At 38.2% G+C, this 22,991-nt stretch overlaps 1 protein-coding gene across 6 annotated transcripts in view; it reads right to left on the reverse strand.

Annotated features, from left to right (window-relative positions):
* Positions 1 to 22,991, reverse strand: part of EVC (EvC ciliary complex subunit 1) — a 50,535-nt gene that overhangs the window by 26,738 nt on the left and 806 nt on the right. For 5 of the 6 annotated variants that reach the window (XR_004240346.1, XR_004240345.1, XM_032109958.1 and 2 more), the window contains exons 2-11: positions 20,545 to 20,655; positions 18,048 to 18,131; positions 17,292 to 17,524; positions 16,255 to 16,339; positions 14,014 to 14,112; positions 11,698 to 11,835; positions 9,746 to 9,904; positions 7,885 to 8,101; positions 4,163 to 4,311; positions 1,305 to 1,403 (exon numbers count right to left, since the gene is read on the reverse strand). Coding sequence is in view for 4 of the 6 variants with exons in the window: in XM_032109958.1 (XP_031965849.1) it covers positions 1,305 to 1,403; positions 4,163 to 4,311; positions 7,885 to 8,101; positions 9,746 to 9,904; positions 11,698 to 11,835; positions 14,014 to 14,112; positions 16,255 to 16,339; positions 17,292 to 17,524; positions 18,048 to 18,131; positions 20,545 to 20,655 (1,374 nt within the window). In the remaining 2 variants the exon portion in view is untranslated. The remainder of the gene's footprint in view (positions 1 to 1,304; positions 1,404 to 4,162; positions 4,312 to 7,884; positions 8,102 to 9,745; positions 9,905 to 11,697; positions 11,836 to 14,013; positions 14,113 to 16,254; positions 16,340 to 17,291; positions 17,525 to 18,047; positions 18,132 to 20,544; positions 20,656 to 22,991) is intronic. The other variant, XM_032109960.1, reaches the window with a different exon arrangement.

Consider the following 22,991-nt stretch of genomic DNA (forward strand, 5'->3'; position numbering starts at 1 on the left):
CAGTTTTTCATGTCTGGCAGTATTTGTTTGGGTCTAGTCATAGGAGAGCAGCTGCAATATGGAATATAATGGCCTACAGCTGAGTGAATTGGCAGGGTTCAAGTTTGTGCAGTTCTCCTGGCAACCTGGCACTTCTAGAAAAACTTAATTCACCCAAACCAATTTTTCTTTAGTGGGAAAGAAAACCTAGCTTAGTATTGAAAGAAATAGGATATTCAGTCTGGTCTTAGTGTTACTAAAGCAGAGTACATAATAAAGGAAAGCAATATAATTTCAAAAATGAGGTGGAATGTGCAGGATTAAAAAAAAATTGTTTATTCTCCAGACTTCACGTGAATTGAGGAAGGGGATGGGAGAGTTAGTAACTATGGATGATGAACTGAGCACAGTAATATCAGCAAAGATGTTGACTTTTCTTATATTACATAGCTTTGTCCAATTAAGCTACTCTGATTCACTGGTATATCCTTCCAAGCAAACCTTTCCTTTCTCCAAAGCAGTAATTTTTCTCAAATTGTCTGTTGCTTGTGCAACAGTGATAGGGACCACAAGTTTCTACAACATCCTGATCTGGCCATAATTAATCATGACAAGGATCCTGTTGAGCTGAAAGTGGTTAGTTCCAGCTTAATTAAAGGTCACTACTGACTATGGTTTTGGGCTTCACCAGATAGATCATGTTATCGTATTTTTTCAGCACAGATAGAAAATAATTAAAGATGATGCAAAAGCGTGAAGCACCCAGAATTTTTCAAATCAATAACAAAAAGATGTGTAAAAATATTATTTACACCAAGGATCTGAACCTATTTCAGGGAACTAACTAGAGTCAAAAAAACTTCTCTGTGAGAAAAAGAGATGAAAAGACTGTATTTGGAGATGTAGTGAAGTTCACTAAGAATAGTATCATGCAGCTACGGTGCAGTAGAGATAATCATGCCACATAAATTAGATCTCCCACCTGGCAGTAACAGCAGACATTGTATGCTCTGAACATTACTGCAGCCTTGTCAGCCACCCAGGCAGCATGTTTTGGCAGACCATGCAGGCATTTTCTGACTAATATGAGGTTAGGAAACATAGTGTTTTGGGAAAGGGAAGTTTGGGAATGGAAAAGGCAAGCTGATACGGAAGACTGTCCTGCCTCCATCTTTTGCTTTGCCAGCCTAGCTTTCTGGAGCTGCAATCCCTGGAGCTGACCTTTCCTACAATTCCCCAAACATCCCTAAGGCCTGACACTGTAGTGGGGTTAGAAGATCTTTAAAATTAATTTAGCAAATGACATTTGTCACTAGAAGTGGCACCTTGTAGAGTTCAGCGACAGCCTCTGTGCTCTCGAAGTCATCCTCCTCCTCCAGATCCCACTGTGCTTGCCAGTGTTTCTCTATCAGCTCATGGTAAGCCTAAAAGAAACATAGTAGGTATATTTAAATAGCTGAAAAGATCTTAATAGTTTCTTGTGATCCTCCTCTTCCCTTCCCTGATGCCCTTTCCATGTATCACTACAACAGTGATTGTTTACCTGAAACCATGACTCAGAGGGACATGAAACTTGTTTTACCACCTTAATTTGAGCTTATCCAGTCTTGACTATAAAATTCCTTAGCCTTGGCAATATGGGGTTAAATAATATGTACATACTACTGCAAAAAATGTGAAATTATCTGATTTGAAATCTGCTTTTCAGTGTATGAATATCAGTACATCATGGCCAGTACTATGAGGTACAGAACAGTCACCTGGCACCATCATGAGACACCTGAGTTACAGCTGTATCACACTGTATAGGGCTTTTGCACTGGAGTTGGTCACCATGTCCCATGGTGGTTCCTAAAAGGCTGATCTATGACTTGGTCCTGACTGGATCCTTGGTCACAGTTTTAAGAGGGATGCGGTTTTTTTCTTCAAGTGAGGACTGTGACTGTGGATGTATTGGCAGGCTCATGGAAGACTATTTCACAGACAAAGTCTATCTCAGTCTATAGACTAATGAGTAGCATTATACATAAAGATTCCATATTTTGATTTAAACTGCCAACTGCTCCCTTTCATTCCCATGGTAAATATGGCTTTCTTCATTAGGTTTGTCAATAGAGCTCTTCTAAAGAGGACCAAAGTGATCATAAACTCTTAATGTACAGATCATTCTTGTAGAGGTAGACTTGAAAGTTCACACATCTCATGGAGTCATACTTTATGGCAGAATTTGACAAATTAACTGCTATAATTTGTATGTCCACAGTGGGCAGGCAGAGCCAGAGTGGGTTACAGTAACTGACACTTTATGGTTTGTGTTCTTCATTTATCATTCCGGTATTCTCTGCCAGTAAACGACAACATTAAAATGCTCCTTTTCCAACAGAAACATAGATGAAGGAGACAGAATGATACAGGAACTCTAACCTTTACTATGGATCTCATTCTGTCTTGGGAATTGGAAAATTGGATCTGCAGCTACTAAATCATTACCACCCTACTTGTGTTTAGAACAACTTGATGTGAATGAAGTTTACTGCAAAATCCACCATCATAATTGGAAACCACTTAAAATTCAGCAGAAAGGTCTGGCAAGGCTGCTACCGTGCTGGTGTGAGCCCCTTGATGAGGTGAGGGGAGAAAGGCAGAGAAAAGAAGTATTTTTGATGGGTACAGCTCTGGGCTGATGGCGACGCTTTGGAACCAACTCCTTTACTGTTGGGCTGGCTGTGAAATTCTGAAACAAACTTAAAACAGCTCCTCAGTGCCAAGTGCATTGTTCTCACAAAATAATTACTGGACTATTTAAGTCAAACCATAGGAGGTACAGGTATATACAATTTTTTTTATTCCTCAAAGAGTTTCTGCAATTAAGACCCCATCTGTTCTGGGACAAAAGACTCTCCCACTGTGGCAGCAGAAAGGTTTTCATTTCTGACTTTCATAATTTGTACACAGGCATTTCATAATCCTAAAACTCAGCTGTGTTCTATCCTGCAGCATGAAGTGCAAGTTGCCCTTGCTCAGCCTGTCATGAGCAGATCATTAGTCTACAGTTCAACTAAGCCTACTCCACACCTTTCTAAGGTGTACAGAATAGAGCATCTCATGCACAAAGCTGTGTGGTTCTACCTTTGTAGGGAAGGGGTCTTAATGCAAAATTTCTAAGCTTTGTTAAGTGAATCTGGGATGTGTCCAAGAGTTTCCAATGATGTGTAAGATGAAAATACATTCACAAGTGCACACTGGCTACAAAAATGTGTGACAGAATTATTTGTCACAAGTTTTGAAAAGCCAAAGACGTAAAAAGTGCTCTACTTGTTTTGAAGGGAGGTTTTGCCAGGCAGATGTGCATACAGAAATAGTAACTGCATTATCCAATTCATACAACATAATTAAAGAATATGGCCCTGTGGTGCAAAATCGCAGTGTTAAGATCAATAAATTTTGACAGTTTGCTGCAGTTGAAATCTCGGTCTTCTCATACAGTAATTTTATCTAAGTTATTAGATTTCATCAAAAGTTTAATGCTGCTGGCTGTAACCACTTTCACCTTAAATTATTTCTTTTCATGAAAAGTGAGGATTTTTTTTAATTCTTAATAACTTGGGTTTGCAGTTCTCAGCAGTTATTCCAATTTTGCAGCTCTCAGCATTTACAGCTAAGAACTCTGATTTTGTATATCATTTGGAACAATAACAACAAATCTCTATAGAAAATATGACCAAGGAAACATTACACTGGCCATCGTATACCTTATTAAATTATCAACTGCAAACCTTCTCTAAGGCATCCTGCCAGAGATCATAATTAGTTTTTCCTCTGCTTCTGTGAAATTTGCTAAGTCTTTTGAGCCTTGGTAACCCCACTCATAGAAAAGCAATTAGATCAGTGCAGACTCTTTTCTTCTGTAATGCAGGCCGGATACTTTCCTCCAGGGATTGAACCAAACACACTGTATCTAAGTAAAAGATGTTTTCTACAAAACATGCAATCTTGCATTAACTCCGTTGGTATTCTGTTCCAATGCAACACCACCAGGGGTTCTGACCCTGTCCACCTGTGCTGCTGCACGTGATTCTTGGGAGGACTCAAAATTCCCAATTTTATGGAACTGGGAGAAATCTGCAATACATTTCGCCTTAAAAACTAATAGAACAGTGAAAATAAGCTTTTATTTTCCCACCTTGAGAAAATTCTGAACATCTTCAGTAAGAAAAGTTTTACTAAGGAGACTCTCTTGTTCAGTTTTCTGTCTGCGTTTGAACTCTTCCTTCTTCTTTGCACGGCACTGCAGACGTTTCAAGATCAGGTCTTTACTTTGTTGCATGCATTCTGGAACATAAACCACAAACAATTAGATACCACGACTCCACAGGGAGAAAGCAGCATCTGCTACTGTCACACAACATAAGCTCACGGAAATCTGTTAGTGAGTGAAACAGGCAAGTAATCACCGTGCAGGATTTGAAATTTGCTTCTTACCCTGATGGCCTTTTCAGATGTGAACTTCTAGATTGTTACATGGCACTTAAATCTATCAGGTTTTTGGATTGCTACCATCCTGCACCCTCCCTTCCACTGGTACTGCTTTTTACGCAAAGGCAGCATGTTAGTCCAAGAAACAGATTCCCTCCTGCAGCACCCCAAACCTCCCTCTCCAGCTTCAGGAAGGTTGGTAAGTGGCTCATTACCTAATTGCAGATATGCAAATGCTTCTGCAAGGACAGGGGCAGTAACATATGGTGGGGAGAAAAGGTCTAAAGCAGTGCTGGTTCAGATTAGCTTGAACTGGCATGCAGCCATACACACCGGACTTTTAAAGTGACTCATCCAAGAATCTGCAGTTGAAGTTGTAAAGGTCCCTCCAATTTTGTGCTAGTAATGTGAACTATTTAGGACTAAATTCCTTCCCTCTTCATTCTCCCTGCAGCTCTAAGTGATATATAAATTCATGAGTCTATCTGGATGCCGGGCTGCTGAATGCAATTGGTGCTTTAAATGTTTTGCCACTTCACGTCTCATTGCCTGTCCACCTAAGAAGAATTTTATTCATTTCCCCCACTTGCCCTGCCCCAGAGCCATACTTCACTCCTGACACAAGCAGCTAAAGGGGAATGCAAAAGAACAGTTACCTGTGGCTACTGTTCTGCCATTACATTAAGCTGCTTTAACTATGAGAAATTGTTTTGTAGAGAAACAAAAGGAGCACAGTACTGCAGCACCAAGAATGTTATTTATTCCCCATGCTCATTTATTGTGCTTATCCACAGGCTGATGATGCACTGACAGAACACTTGAAAGTGCACCAAAGTACAGGAGACTGTAATAAAAGTATCACTCAAACAAATTTAGCAGTGTTTTACTTTAAAACACTATTTGATTCTTTACTTCCTTGTTTTGTATCCTAGGAGCACAGTCTTGCCGGCTTTGTGCTCTTTGTGAATTACAGGTACAGTTTAACTTTTGTATTTAGGAGCTCATAAGAAACATCAACATAAGACACTATTGGGATAAATGCTGCACTCCAGGTATTTTTTTTTAAAGCACATTTCATTTCTATCTGAAACCAGGAGGTTGATAATATTCTTCTGCACAGAATGTATCAACTATAATATATAGCTATATATAACTGTAACCACCTACTTTGCATAAAATCAAGGCCTTGACAGAGGTATTTTTGCTTTGGAACAAGTGAAAATTGACAAAAAGAAGGAAAAATCACCCAGAGACACCCACTTATGCTTAAAGAACATTAGTGGCTGAACCTGTGCAAAAACTATGAACTAGGCATAGACAGTTTCAGAAGCAAACATCCATGAAATAAACTGTATCACAATATACATGTATTTGTGAATATCAGCGAACTGTTCACACAGCTAGATGTTCTGAAAGTGGAGCAAGTCTGCAGGACTTTCTGTGATGAAATAATTGGCTTGGTAGATGACAGGAGAATGGTGGATATTGGCTACCTTGACTTCAGCAAGGTTTTTGATGCAGTCTCCTGACAGATCCTCACAGAGAAGAGGATGGATGAGCAGACAGTGAGATGTATTGAAAACTTGCTCAAAGTCCACCTGGAAGCCAGTAACTACTGGTGTACCCCAGGGGTCAATACTGAGGGCAATCCTGCTTACTAGCTTCATTAATTACCTGGATGATGGGGCAGAGTGCTAATTTACTAAGTCTGCAGAGGTCACAAAAAATGGAGGAGTGGCTGATACACCACACGTGGTTATGCTTCCATCCATAGGGCATTTGACAACCTGGAGAAACAGGCTGATGCAAATCTCCTGAAGTTTAACAATGGGAAGTGCAAAGTACTGCACCAGGGGAGGAACAACCCCAGGCACAAGCATATGCTGGGGACCACCCAGATGGAAAGCAGCTTGGCAGGAAAGGACCTGGGCTTCTGGTGGAGACCAGGTTGAACATAAGACAGCAGGTTAGAGCGAGGTGATCCTTTCCCTCCATTCTGCTCTGGTTAGGCCACACCTGGAGTGCTGTGTCCAGTTCTGGGCTCCACAGTACAAGAGAGACATGGAGATACTGAAGAGAGTTCAACAAAGATGATGAATGGGCTGGAGCATCTCTCCAATGAGAGAAAGCTGAGAGCACTGGGGCTATTCAGCCTTCAGCTATTCAGAAGAGAAGGCTTAGGGTGGATCTAAGCACATATATAAACACCTGGAGAGTGCGTACAAAGAAGTCAGAGCCAGACTCTTTTCTGTCGTGCCCAATGAAAGGACCAGAGGCAGCTGCCAGGAACTGAAACACAGGAGGTTCCTTTCACCATGAGGATGACTGAGCACTGGAACAGGTGGCCCAGGTGGAGTCTCCATTCCTGGAGACAGAAGCTGGCTGGACATGACACTGGGCAACTAGCAGCAGCTCAACCTGCTTGAGCACACAGGGTAGACCATACGACCTCCAGAAGTTCTTTCAACCTTAACCATTTTCTGATTCCGTGAATTTATGGCTGTGAGATAAGACAAAATTTATCAACACTAAACCCAAAGTGAGTGAGCAGCACTGCAGCAAGAACATACTGCAACAAGACTGCATTAATTCTGACTATTCAGTTCACCAAACTCTAAACCTAATACCATTTTGGGTAAGAAACTTTTCTTTAAATGTGTTCAAAAGTAGCAGAAATGGTTCTGGAAATTGTGTTGAAGTAGTTGTCATTGTTTTCCTTCTGGCTAAACATTTACTGTAATTTTCTGAGTGCTAATGGGAGGCACTGAGCCCTGAAAGAAGCTGGGGGAATATTTTCAACATACTTGGCAGTAGGTAACATACAAAATGACACAGGGAGAACCTTAAATCAGTGGGTCAGTCAGCTTAGACTTTGTTACAATTGTGTTCTTTTCAGATAAGCAATGTGAAGAGGTATAAAAGGAAAAGACTCAATTTAAAAAATATTTTAGTCTGACATAATAAAAGAGACAGCTATATGAAGATCATAAGCTTTAACATTATCTTTTCACAAGAGTGATAGCATAGCTGCTTTATATATAGCACAACTGCTTCTGGCTTCACATGCTAGCAGGAGATCGTAAGACAGTATCTTATGTCAGTATCACCAGCAATACCAAGTACATGAACAGTAAATGGAGAAATATCACAAATACTTGTAGCAAGTGTGATTCTTCTTCTATATTCAAATTAATGAAATTAGATTATGTGAACTGTAGAGTAAGTTCCTAATAATACCTGGAACAAGATACAAGAGGCCTAAAGTCAAAGTTCCCATTCCAAGCATACACCCTCCAGAATAAAACTGATCTTGGTCAATTCATCAATATCTTTTTAAAACAGGGGACTATATGGCTGAAGCTGTAAATTTTTTACTCTTTGATAAAATGAGAACTCATGTAAGTCATGAGCTCCAGTCTAAGTACTCACCATTACTGTAATGTGCCAGCTGTTCCCAGAAGGCCTTATGCAGATCTGTTAGAAGTTCTTCCTTTTGTCGGACTGAAAGATTGTTCTTTACAGTTAAATGGTCCAGAATATTTGACACAATATTTAATCTACCCTTACACTCTTCTGGTATAGAGGACTTCAGTGAATCAATCGTTTTCACCATAAGCTCCCAGCTGAATAACCTTTCCTGAATGTCCTAAACCAAACATAAAGTCCTGTTTAGAAACCAAGAATGTGTCTTTGGTTGTGCTTCTCTTTCATTGAATTATTCATTCCCAAACCACAAAGAAAACCACAGAAGCTTCTCAAAACCATGTGAATAACCATCTTCATGTACTTAAATACTTCTGAAAGTCTTGATCAGTGCAGGCTAGCAGTGAGTTTATTGCATGTTCAGTTGCAAGAGCTAATCTAAAATTATTGGTGTTTTTCATTATTTGTAGCTGTCAAGAAGACATTAAGTCTGGAAAAGACAACAGCCTTGCAGAACAAACTTCAATACTCAAGGAGGATAGATGGACAGAAGAGAACATGGAAGTCCTGGACCTCTTTTTAAGATACTATATGGCACACAAGTACAAGTCCTCATTTTGAAATGAGGACACATACCTGATTCTGATAAGGCTGTGATTCCTTCAAATACATGGTCAGACAGAGTTCAATACATACACTAAAAATTAATATAATTGCCTATGGCCTAGCAGCTTTCATAGCACTATTAAAGAAGCGGTCCATGATCACGGTAGGGAAAGACTTCCTGGGTTAAAGTGCAGCTGCTTTAAACAATGCTGCAAGGTTAGAAAGCGTCTGACAATGCAGTGCCAACAGTTGGACTTGATTTTAAGGGTCTTTTCCAACCCAAATGATTCCGTGATTTTCTGATCTACTGTAATTAATAGAGATGTTACAAGGACCTCTGCAATGAGATTTCAGCATCATCACAGTAGTGACTTCAGGTAGGAGTATCTCCTGTATCTGTATCCAGACATCTTATCCATAGTCTGCCCATCTGAAGGAACTTACTGTACAGCAGCCCAGTTTGGGTCAAGTGTGACAAGCAGCAAAGACTTTTTTCACACCTGGCCAGCTCAGTCTAGTTAGCTGCTCTGATGCAAAACCAACAAGCTAATAATTACTGTATATATTTATACTCCACATTACTAATAAATGCAGTGATTCCAATTCTATGTTAATCTATAAATTACATGTAACTCTTTAAGGATATCCTGTGCAAAAAAATAAAGGCTCTGTTAGATTTCACACAACATAAAGCACAGTGCTGGTATGCATCATCGCCATCCTTGTTCCTAATCCCTCCTGGGTGCCCGTGCCTGCCAGCCGGAGCAGCCCTGGTACATTTATGAACACAGTTTTCCCTCTTCAAACCATGTCACTAAGAGTTGATAAGAATTTTCAAATCCAATTAAAGTCACAGAACACACAGAATCACCCTCAAAATTAAATTAGGATTTGTCAATCAACGTGGAATAAATGCTTTGAAAGAAGAAATGTCATAATACCCACAGTAATGATGCTCTATTACTAGATCTAGTGCTCTCACTCCTGGTTCACCAGCTGCATTAATAATACTTTTTCCTAATATGACTACCTAGGTGGTATTCTGAGAACTGGCACTCAAGTGCAGAGAGTTCACCCTCCTGTGAGTCTTCCTAAACTGCAATGGAAGTTGAGCTCTTTGCAAAAAAGCTCAAAGAGACAACTGGATGAAGCAGTCTACATCACTCCTGAGGCAGGCCTGACAGACTCTCTGCACTGACATAATTCTTTCTTTTCAGATTGACTAAATCTCTCTCAACTTTTATTTCCTTTTCTACTTTACCATTGCCTGCATGTCTTGAGATTCACTTAACAAGCTTTCTACTGCAATCATCTTCTCAGTCAGATCCACCATTATCTTTGTTGCTTTGGCACTTGAGCATTTTGATTGGTCCAAAAAAGCCTGCTGGGCTTTGTCAGTCTGCTTCCAGAAAGCTTCCATCTGCGGAATATGAATCAAAAAATCAAAACACAACCCATGTTCCTTCATTAATCATCTGGTATTTCATCACAGAAAGAGGCATATATATGAGTATACTGAGATACAAGTCACTGAGATTACAGACAGCTCTCAGTATTAGTTACATTGAACAATTTGCAAAGCTAAAGAGACTATTATATATTATATATATATATATATAAATATATATATACATATTCTATATCGGTGGCGGCACATAACCAATAGGTCAAACCTGACCTTTTAACATAACTGTAGCTATTCTTTTTAACTAGCTAAGAATTTGTTAATTCTCTGTATATTCCATCTATAAAAGCCTATTAGGTTTTTAGTATTGATGGTAAAAGCATAAAAGATAAACTGCGGCCCTTTTATTCTGGGAAATTTATTTAGCTGTAGGAGCAGGTATTCTTTTTAGGTTCTGATTCCACAAATATGATTGTGCACAACTGTGAATATTCTGTAGTCTGCGGGATTACTTGTAGACATAAAGGTAAGAAAATGCATCCATCACCAAGACTTCTATTAAGTACCCATGAGTTTTGGAAAAAAATGCGATTATGACATCTGTGAGTACAGAAAAAAACACTTTATATTCTCAGGGGAAGACTGGATTAGTGGAAGGTACTGATCTACACAAATCTGCATAGATGGAAATTATTTTCAGTATGATGAAAAGCATCTGCAGGCACAAGAGTGACAGACCCACTGAAGGATGACTGCTGCTGGTGAATAAGTGCCTCACGTTGCTCAGCAAGGTTGCCAGCAATTTTTTATGTGACTAACTCTGGAAAATTCTAAATAATCAATTTTCCACTGAGCAAAGTTAAAGTGCAAAAGAAACCTGACACAGATGTCCCAACATTACCAAGACTTCCAATATAAAGTGAAGGGCTCAGAGAATCAAAAGAAAGCTGAGAAAATCCCCAGTGAAACACTTAAGCACCAGACATTAAAAAATGTTAACTCCTGTATGAAAAAGGCCCAAGACTGAGGTGATGGGCTGTTTGGTCTGGGGCTGAAGTGCCACAGTCAATCTGCACAGGCAGCTCACAGAACTGTCACCTTCTCATTTTCATCAGCAGTCAATTTGCTCAAATTTCAAAAACAGGGCTGGGAAGAATATTACTCAGTTTACTGGAAAATAATACACAGAATGTTCTTAACCTCCAGTTTTCTAGCCTGAAAGCCATTCCGACACAGTGAACCTACTTTAGAGAAAAAAAAAATCTTTACTTTGAAAATCAAATGCCTGCTATCAAACTGTGATTTTACATCAAAAAATGTTAATATATTCTCATGTGGAAAGTTGCTAAAGAAAAATGCTTTCCTAAAGTAAATGCACAAACCATACTAAAACATTGCCCAGCAACTATATTCTTAGTACTTCTTTCAGCTGAAAAAAAATTGTAGTCTCTTACTCTTTTACTCAGTTACAGAGATTGACAAAAGCAAGGGGCTAGGATAAAATTCCTAAAAGTCAGGCTATGCATAGGCTTGAAATAAATCTTACCATCAGACAAGCAGCAGACATTTCTCAGCTGATAAAACAGTAGTGTTTTACAAAAAACATAAAAAATGTTTTAGCTATACAAAACATATTGGCACCCAAAGGTACTTTGAAATACTTTGCTGGAGCAATGTAAAAATGTTTTCAGGACTCATACACATACAAAATACTAACCATGGACTACTCAACAAAACCATTGCACTGAAGAACTCTCCACCAAAAGAATAACATTAAAATAAAATTCTATAAAAAATTAGAAATTTACATTATCTATTACGTGCTCAGAATATTCCCTTTCTTTCCTTTCTAAGTCTTCTAGAGTCTGGTACTCTGAATTATGGGCTCCTGAGATTTCAGTATTCTGGAGTCTAGAGTCAAATTGTTTCTGTAATTCTTCAAAATCCTGAGGGAAAAAAATCAAATGATTTGTTAAAAAGAAAAACAGACATAAATTCCAAATTTGGGAGTGAATTTGTACATCAGTTCTGGCTCATGCCTAAGGAAGCTGAACAGGAGTGTTCAGAAAGTTCCGTCTCTTGGTAATATGCCTTCTGTAGCAAGCAAGGTAATCTCCAGATATATAGCAGCTCTGAACTAAACTTAACACAAATACATACATTTCCACTAGGATGTGAGTACAGTCAAGACCGTTGTCCATCTCCACTGAATTCAAGTTTTAGTAAACACTGTTTCATGAGCCTTTATACTAATAACCCCTGGAATCTATCTACAAATATTTTTATTTTAATGCATGTGCCCCATCTTAAATGGCAGCTGTGAGTGTACATGCTGTGTTTAAAAGCTCAGATAAGTATGGAGGTGATAATCAGATAGTGATTCCTGCTGAGTGCTTGCACACATGGATGAACACACCTGTAATGCTCATAAGGGACAAATTATAGGCTGCACGATTATATGAGGTTTTACAGGTTTTCAGTCCTTAGAAAGCAGGGTGATTTTTACTGAAAGCTGATGTTGCTAACAAATACTAGTCTGCTGCCATTGCTTAGCAGCTTGATACTGAAAAGGGTGATTCTTTGCTGCAACATGACTTATATAGCAAGCATTGACTTCTAATATCACCGAGTTTTGTGTGTCAATGCATTAACTTGATATCCTTATGCCTTAAAGAAATGTAACCAGAGTTTGACAAGCTTCACTAACAACTTAATCAAAATCTCATGAATTTTTATGATGCAGAATTGAAAGAGGAAAACGCTGTCTACAATAAAACATATAACACTTTTGCTTATTGCCAACATCCCTTTTACATGGTGGTCATAACCAGCCTCGTTCCTTGTATGATATCCCACCTCTAGGACTGTTGGGTTTACAAGATCTTTCTCTCCATCATACAGGACACAGAAACCCCATACTGGCACTTAAACAACTGGACTACTCTGGCAATTATTGCATCTAACAATCCAGATTTAGTCTTTGTCTTGCAGCAGCTTAGTCAGGTGCATGAAGACACAGATGCCATCAAACTTCACTGAGGGTTAGGCTCTATCAGGAAACATGCCTATTCTAGATTAGCTCTGTTTATATTGAAGCCCTTACCAGAAGCCCATAAGTAAAAGCATTTTGTACAACTAATCCCACTTTTCTTCTAGTAAATACATTAAGGTTTAACACTAAACCTGAGAACTTAAGGCAGAAGAGTGCTTTAAGGCAAAATGCATTCTGATATAAATCATACGGTGCAACTACAGAGATGCCTTATAGGAATTCACAGATTGTGAGACTGCACGAAGTAGGCAAGAACTAGAGCTCACAAGATGATAGACTAATGCCTAGTGAAATTCCATCTACATGGAAGAAAAACATAATCAGTACTGTGACTAGGCTGCTCTCAGTGCAAACATTCAAGACTTGGACTGGCAGGGCACTGGATAACCTTACATAAAGCCAAGCTTCCTACAGAGGGCTGGACCAGACAATCTCGAGATGTGCTTCTCAATCCAGATTTTTATGTGACTCTAAACTGGAAAACGGAAAGTGGAACCAATAGCTCTCCTATTTTCTGTAGTTTTGTAAAGATACTTTTTCCTTGTAATAACCTTAAAAATAGTACTGTGACTCCACCTGAAATGCATATTGACTGTCAACATATGTCTTCCAATTCAGAAGTGGCATATGGACTTTGAAGTACATGAAAGAAAAAAGGATGATGAAGAAAATAAGTATATTTCCCCCTGATGAAAGCCTTGAGCTTCAAACTGCTACTTTATTTCCTGCTATTTTATTATCAGCAATAATACGTGGGACCAAAAAAAGCCCCTGATAATTAGAAATTATTAAATCTGAATGAATAAGGTTCAAAATGTTCTGCTTGCTTAAATGGATTCAACTACAAAATATTTTATCTTTACAAGATTACACAGATCACTTCATACAACAACAAAGAGAAAAAGCACACAAGGTAATGGAGAAAATCAACTAACAAGGGAGTTTCTTTGCATTTCTTCAGAAATAGATTACAAATGACATTGCTGTTCAAAAGGAGTAGGTGAAATGGCCTGCTGTGGTAATAACTCTTTATTCTGTGTGGTCTTAAATATGAACCAACAAACCCACTTACATTTTCCTGATTTAAAAGGATCTTCTCCAACAAATCATCAGTAATCTTCTTTTTACGATGGAAGTCTGTGAAGTATATTTTGAAAACCTGAATAAACATCTGTTTAAAAGGAAGAAAACAAAACACAGGTTAAGTGCCTGTTCGTCACGGTAAGGATATCTTTGTGATAACTTCTGTTAAACTAAATCAATCAGGGAGATTACAGTGAATCGTAAGTGAAATAACAGACACATCACCAGTGACTCTCCAGTACTTCCACTCTGAAAAGTTCTCTGGTTCTGGCTTCAGTAAGATACTGGAAGATGGTGTTACACATAATCTCATATATCCTTGTAACCAGGCAGACACATTTGAAACTATTCCTGACTGGAGAAAATGCAGATCACTTGAAAATAAAAACGCCATTTTTCTACTGTTTAATGAACCACTAAACTCATAATAACTATTTGAAAGATACTAAAGACTCATTACTCTGACTTCAACTGTAGTCAGGCACATGATACATCAAACATTTTTATATACAACCCAAAAATAACTATCTCAAGTTCTAGCTAGCTTCTCTTGCAAGAAAAATACTTATTTCCCAGTTGTGTGCCTTTTTTTTTTTTTTGTTTAAGATTGTAATACTAGTGTCTTCCGAAAGATGTTTTGGAATTTTTTTAACACTGGGAAAATTTTTGCTTAACGTTTTCCCCTCTTGCCTCAATTAGAGTTTCAGTGTAAGGTTAATTCACTTCATTACTAACTGCTGCACCATTTTCCAGATGACACAGAACTTGCCTGCTTAAAACATATAAAAACATTAATAAATACATATTTGCATATAAAAACAGTTATTGAAGCCAATATGTCAGCTGAGCAAAATCTGTAAAATGTATTATAATTAGAGCTCAATAGAAGAGAAAACCATAAAGCAGTCATGTTTTCAATCTCACTTGCAAATGTTTTAGATAGGAGTTTGGCAAGTTTTGAACACACTACCAAGACACCATATAGAGTAAAAAGAAAAAAAACTGTTCAGGAGAAGACTGAAAGAAAAGCATACATTTCCTTAGACCTGATGCCAAGAAAGACTGAAATCAGAGAAAGCAGAGTGGGAAAGGAAGAAACTATTCTCAGACTGATTTATTTTTCCCTTTTTTTTCCTGCTACCAAAAATATAAAGCTATTTAAATATTCAGCTAAAGGTCAAAGTCAGTTGTGGTGATTTCTGGTGGGCCACAAAGCATATTAAATGCTCATTTTCTCCGTGTTTCTCTGATTACATCACTATCTTGCTACTTACCTTCATTTAGAAATTGATGATTAACTTTGAGATCAAGTTCAACCTTCAATAATCAAGCTAAACTTCCTTCTGGAATCTGATCACAAGTTCCCTTTCTCATCTAATTAGATAGGGATAATCCATCAGATGAGAAATTGCTTCCCAGGTTTACTTTCCTGTTTCCTCCTTCGGGTTGTGTAGAAATTTGTTCAGAAAATCTCAACCTTTGAAATATTCTCAGTGGATTTAGTAAATTATAGCAGAAATGACCAATTTGTTTAAACAGAGCCTGAGAAAAGAGGGGAGGCGAAAGCTATAGACTTTATGTCCAGATTCATAATAACTGAGTTGAAACTCAGTAGCAGTAATGATGCTGTACTTGAACATAACTTGTCACCACAAACAATCATTACTGAGTATCCTGTGGCTTTGATTGTACTTGTTTTTTCTTTCTTTTTTTGTCAGTTTTTGATGCTGTGACTTGATGTAGGTAGTTACCTATTGTTTAAATGGTACCTTAATCCCTCAGTCATACAAAATCACAACTATTGTACTTATTACAATGGTACTGATTCAGTTGAACTGAATTTTCAATTTTATTCCTAAAGCTTTAAGTCTTTTGAGTTGCAACACACAAACAAGCAAGTTTGTCCTTAAGACAAACTCATCTATTAAATAATTTATTACCTCTTTTTATGAGCCTGAAGTGCTGTATGTAATTCTCTGGACTACTGCTTAAAACCAAATTTTTGTATTTGCTATATTGGTATTTCCCAGACCAGTATACTTCATTATATTTTACGTCTTTAGGGAGCTCATATATGTGCAGAGCAGGAAAAAAAAATAAAGACAATAATGTAGAAATGCAACTCTGCTACTCTACATCCCACCTAGGCAGCTGTTTACGTTATTTCCTAAACTGATATTCAACTAGGTTGTTCAAAACAAGGAGCTATAAATGAGATGTAAGTACGTACCGCATGTTTTTCTTTTCTGAGTTCATTATCAAGAAGCATGAGATCTTTTAAAGTAAGACTGCAAAGGCAGAGCTTAACATCAAAACTGAAAGATTAAAAATGCATTAATAACAATCTAAATGATGGTTACACAAAAGGACAACACAATATATTAGCTTCATTTAACCATTAGATTCTCCTAAAAACACTGCCCCAAAATAGGAGCGAGAATTTATTTCTACACTGCCTTCTTTTTCAGAAAAGATTTCTGTACGTAAAAGTAAACAAAACAAAGTAGTGCTTTTAATAAAGTTGGCATTGCAGTTTCCTCTAGAAAAAGATAAAAGTGAACATAGGCATGAATGGATACAACCAGGGAAAACACGGCTTTAAATTGAAACAGCCATAATAAGAGTGGATATTTTGTAAATATTCTTCATTGCCAGTACCTTTCCCAGTCCCCGTGACACAAACATGATTTTCTTATTCTTGCTAATGAGAGTGCAGACACATGTATTCATCTAGGGGTACCTTGCTGTGGCGCAGCTGAAAGGAAATCAGAGCTGACAGTTCATTTCAGTTATCTCTACCTGCTCATCAGTAGTGTGTCTCAGAGAGGAACTGTTTTCCCAGAGTAAGACATGAGTAGTTCCCATTAAAATGGAGAGAATAGACCACTGGGTGTTCTCAAGGCACCTGCAGTGTGACATGGCATTGTACAGAGCAGAGGACTCCATCCCCAGCCGAGCACACGTGAACTGAGCATACAAACCGTAACAAAGAGATCTCCTTATCCTGTGATACACCTTTTATGAGACAGCTTTTGGCCAGTTCTGATTCCCAAAATTTCACAGATGAATTCTGTGATCCTGTTCTGAAAAGAACAGGATGACTTCCAACAGCTTAATGTGTTAATCTCCCCAACAACATTTTAGGGTTATATGCAGATAACCCTGTCCTGATTTGGTGACTCTGTGCATTCATGCCCAGCCTTTCACCTTTAGTGACTGTCCTAAAAACACAGGAAATGGCCAAACAAGGGCAAGTTCACTGATTACCTCTCACATGTCAGCACTTCAGGGAAGCTGGTCACCTTTAGGAAGGCTCGAGCCTGAAATCTGTCATCGCTTGTTGCAGAATGTATTGTTGTGGAGGAACTACAGTCCTCTTTGTCTCCCTGGCTCAGGGATCCCAGGCTGCCTGACATGGATGTCTCCACGACTTGATTAGGCAGAACTCCCTGCTTTGGATTCTCATGCAAAGATGGATTGGATGAGCCATCTGCCAAAGGCTGTTAAGTCAAAGAAAATTCACAAGGTCAATTAATACAACACAATAAAGAGACAAACATCTCATCAATTTTCAGTATTTACTTTCAAGGGAAAAGTTAAACAGTATACACAGCAAAAGTGTTTCCATATAAATGACAAGCTTTTGCATTGCCCAGGAAAGCACTCCTCTGCTGTAGTTAGCTGCTTGGTGCATGCTTTCTTTCTTCCTTTTAGATCCTTGTGGTGTTTTTCTTACAGCTCCTTACACAGATCCAACTTCCATTAATGCTAAGGGGCAGACAAGCTCACTTGAATACAGTGAAAATTGACTGGACACCATGTAAAGAATTGCAGGTTTCAGGGGGAGCTGAAAGCAGCTGATACCTTACAGAATAAGCCCTGAGTCAATGGACTATAAAAAAAAAAAGAAAGATCCCTATTAAGCAGATTGGCAGTAAATTTTCTTCCATTACTTGACTCTGCAATTTACTCTGACACAGAATGATTGTCATTAATTTTTACAAGTCGAATCTACAACCTTACCCTAAATTTCTGGTTGATGGGATAGATCACTTTTGCCTTTAATGCAAATGCTGTGATGTTACTGTTCAGAGGAGACTCACTTTCCTGTATGGAAAAGAACAGAAAACCATTTGGGAACAGCACCAGATCTGGCAATTATTCACTGTAAGTATCGTGTGCTCTTTTTTGTTACACAACTTAAAATGTTTCTATTGATAACTAACTATTTATTGATTGTCTATGCTTTGGAGCAAGAAGTCTTCTCATAAAGTTCATTCAGAGTAGGAACACCTGAAAAGGGAACTCTTGTCATTACCACTGCTACAAAATATTTTTAATTCTCCAGGAGAAAAGAGGTTAATATCTGGTATTCGCAACGTATTTTCATTTTGTGTCTTGTCACCCACCTCCACACCCCTAGCAACAACTAAAGATTTTAAAAATGAGAATGGTATCTTAATAATAAAAACTACTAAGGGATAATAAGCTCCACAGATATCATCATGGCTATAAATTCTGTCTTTCAATTTAAATAAAGAAACAATAAATTAAGCAAAACTAGTCATCACATAAAAGAACTTTTATAATACAACCCTTATCCAAAATCTAGAGAAAATAACAATGTTTTTCCGAAGAACTTAATAGATAATGAATTCTTTTCATGCAATTTTCTGTATCACATAATCTGACTTTCTGCTACTGCCTTTTTCTAGATGCTGGAACAAAGGGATCATCAGCTTTGTTTTGAGAGGTTAGGTATGGCTTAATAAAAGTTTGGCTATAAACAGCAGATAAATGTAAATCCAAGCAATAGGATTTCCTATTTTATCTGTTTTGGTTTTGTCATTTGGAATGAAAGACTCTGATTTGTCAAAAGACAGGCTTTTTTATATAGCTTTTTCTAGGAAATATCAAAGCACTAATAGAGTCTAAAAAATAGAAACACAAAGAGATTAGCAAACTATGTAATTCACTAGACTCCTATCATTGCACTTTTTCATCTCCATTTCATTTATTTCCCTTTTTGGGTTTACTGACAAAGTTAAAAGCACGGGGGCAGTGTGTAGAACACTTGCCCATAGTGAGCAGTCCCAGCGCTGCAGTACCTCATCAGGGACAGGAGTGGACAGAGCTATTGCTGTGCAACGGCTGGAGGCAAAGCAGCCAGAGCAAAGCTGGAAAGCTGTATTGCAGAGTGGTAGAACTAATACATCCTGCTTCTCAGCAGGCATAAGTAATACAGTTATTATTAATATAGTAATTACGGTATTACTGCAGTGTGGAAAGTCTCAGAATGAAAATACCTATTTTTCTGAAGTGCTCTAACCTAATTAAAAGGATTTTCCATCTATGCTTCTTCATAAAATGTCCGTTTGATGGTAGCAACAGCAAAAGCCTCTGGAAATTGGAACTAGCTAATATAAAAAAATGTATATATAACTCGAGTAGTTAGACAAATATATGGGAGAAAGTCCCCTCAAATAACAAGGGTTCTCCTTAATGTCTTATAAATGAGCCATGTTAGGGAAACGGATATAGTTGTGAATGATCACCTTTAAAAGCCTGTGACCCCATTTCAAAACACTGGTAATAAGCACAAAGATGTAGAATTGCTTAAGCTCTCGACAACATTTACACTTCAAAAAATAACCTAATCCATGCTCATCTGTTATACTCTAACTCAAGCAAAATGACCAAGCATGTTTTGTCACCACTCCTGATCACAAAACCGAAATGAAGATTCATTACCTGTCAGGATTTTAAACCAACAGTTTAAATGTTAACAATAACATTTTCTTGAAATCCTGAAATCAGTTCTTGTTAAAAGCTGAGCACTAGACTGGCTGGTTCTGACTGACATTTTATGCATGTATTTAATTTATGAATAATTGAATGAGTCAGCTGAACTGCACGTTTTCAAACGTGCAGTTTAAATCATCTTCAGCTTCAGCAAGAGCAGTCAAATCAGCTTTGGGTGAAAGATAGTGATCTAATGACTACACAGTACGACTGGTTCTCCAGTTATTTCGGGATTATATAAAAAAAAAAGTTACTTAAGTTACTTGATGTTTTCATTGAGGGTGAGTTGTTAAGTTTATATTTCTACTCTTAGTCATATATTGTTTCTCTAAGTGTCTTTGAATCCCAGCTCAACACAGTGGTCTTATGAACCTTTTCTTACATCAATAGTGTTAATTTTTCCCATCAGCCTTCTGAAACTAAGGATGACATAGAGATGAAAGCAAAGAAGCCTCTGTCCAAAAAGAACTCAGGATCTTGATTAAAATATCCAAAGAGTCCCCCAGGAGAAACCAAATTCATAAGGGGAATAAATGCTCAAAATGGTTGCACTCATAAGCAGCAATCAACTCCCACCCTCCATCTTACACTTATTCTGAACACTTTTTAAAGTCTCTCTCCACACCCACCAAAACGAAGACAATTTGGAGCAAGCCCTAAACATACTCATTGCTACATGCAGCAAAATGAGCATCCACCTACAAGAGCAGAGCTTTACCTCCAGCACCATTTCCTCTTTTGATGTATAGGGTTCTGCTTTACTTTTCATGATTGTGTGCTCTTTTTCGTCAGCATTGAAGCTTTCCAGAAGTCTTTGGGAATCATCTTTCTGAAATTCCAAGAGAAAACATAAAACTTGTGATCATGCAGATTAACTGGAAACATCTTTGACAGCAGCCTGGATACATTCATGTCTCCATCAAGAAAATTACTCCAGTATTAGTTGAAAATTTTGGAAAAATACAATCTGAAAATGAATGAAAAAGTTACATATTCAGAAAGGAATAGTTAAAATTAATGAAGTTTTACAATTTGTCATTCCAGAAATAGAATTTTAATCTACAAAGTTTTAAAGAGGCTGTGAACGTGTCAAATGAATCCATCTGCTCTCAAAATGTCGTACTACAGACTATGCTGCCAACCTCATGGTCTGAGCTCAAACATCTCAACTAAAGCAAGTTAACTAAAATTGTCTAGAATTGCCAGCAATAAAGAGAATGCCAAGTATTTTTGCTCCCCTGCTATGAGAAAAACTTCCTAAATGAAGTTTTATGTGTGTGGAAGTTCCTGTCAGGGAGAAGTAACATCAGAAAATGTTCATCACCTTCCTTCCCCAAAAGCAGCCCATATTATTGGCCTCACTTCACAAACACAAAAAGCCACTGGTAGGGACACAGATACTGGTGGGAATGAAACCTCCTGCTACACATGATCTTCCTTACACACTACATAGACCAGAAAACAATACTACTGTGCTTCCAAACATAGCATTGGAAGGATTTTTTTTTAGTGAAGGAAAAGAGGTCTGCCATGCTACATGGTCTACTTTTTAAATTCTCTTCCAGGTTTTCAATCCACTGACTACTTTTGGTAATGATACAGCTGCAGCCACTACTCACGTCACTGTCTTATGGAAAAGTTTGCCTTAAATTATTTGGCCCCTTGGTATGTAAAAGTAGTCAATTTTCCCAGAGCATAGAGAACAGCTCAGCTTTGGAACACATTTAATTCCTTATGACTTGCCTCTATCACCTCTCTGGAACTTAGATGGTGCAATAATTCAGATTATATTCTTGAGTTAGCCTTTAAGATGTGGTGGAAGTGCAGATGCTGGTTCCTAAAAATCTACTTATGAGAAAAGAACAGCTACAAATATCCCTCAGCAATCCTGTTATTTATTTTTTACTATGGTAAAAATTTCATCTTAAAACTATCCCAGTGTATCCTCTGTACAGATCAACAAACAAATAAGGGACTCAACTCCATGCATCCAAGTTCCACAGATTCAGGCTGAGATCTATAAAATAGTGATTAATTGGGGCTGAGTGACAAATGTGTTGGCTTATTGTGGTGCTTAAAAGCAGCTTCAGACTCCAGGTACTTGCCCTGCTACCACTCTAAGGATAATTTAACTGCTTGGGATGGAACATGTCATACTCAGGAAAGATATCTCTGCTTTTACTTCCAATACAGAAGGCTGCAATAGGTGCAGTTCAGCACCTGCTTGCTCCATAGCATTGGTGGGGGAGACAGCGGGAAGAAGGAATAGCCTAAGGTTACCCTGCTCAATTTGGGAAATCAGACCCATAGGATACAACCTTCCCACCCTGCAAGGTGCTCTGTATGCAGCAGCAAACAGTTTATTTTTCTTTCAAACTAAATAATCCTTTTACAGCAGCAGCATTGATTTTAATGGCATTTAAAAATCTAAATGCATCTGAAGATCCAGGCCAGAGAGAACTGACAGCTTCTATTCCCTATTGACATATATGACATGAAGGATAAAATTGTACATGGCTACATTTGAGTTGGTAGTGGCAGTACAATAAAGATACACCTATTAAGGCAGGGGAAATGAGCAATTGAATTAGAAAGGCTTGTACTTGCACAGGATGCATTGATCCAGCATTTGAACTGCCTCCATTACTAAGTTAAAGTTTGGCATCAAACAGAGCTTCAATCCTCCAACTTAAAAGTGGTTGGGAGCAAGAGAATTTGTCTCCTATGTCATGTTTAGTGATGATCAACACTAGCAGATACACACATGAAGCAGAGCTGTTATAGCTCAAAAAAAGGTGTGGTGAAAAACCAAGCCAGACCAGACCCCCCACTTGCAGGCTTGCAGAACACCCTGCAGGCTCCAGATTCCCCAGCTGTGCCAGTGCCAACCACTGCTTCATCCAGTCAGTCCAGCATGACTTGGGACTAAGTGCAATGGGAGAAAGAAGCATAAATCAATAACAATTCTCAGAAAATATATCTGCCTTTTCGTGGTTCAGCAGGTGTGTGCTGCCTCTGCAATCTTCGTCCAAGCAAACACTATGAAATAAAGACATACGAACACCAGTACTTAAAAGAGAACAGCAAGTATATTATTAACAAAATCGCACACTTTAGAAATCCCTGTTAGTTTGGCATCAAGCAAACCATCAGCCGTGCTCAGGC

Source organism: Corvus moneduloides, chromosome 5 (genome assembly GCF_009650955.1).
Source record: "Corvus moneduloides isolate bCorMon1 chromosome 5, bCorMon1.pri, whole genome shotgun sequence".
Classification (NCBI taxonomy): Eukaryota; Metazoa; Chordata; class Aves; order Passeriformes; family Corvidae; genus Corvus; species Corvus moneduloides.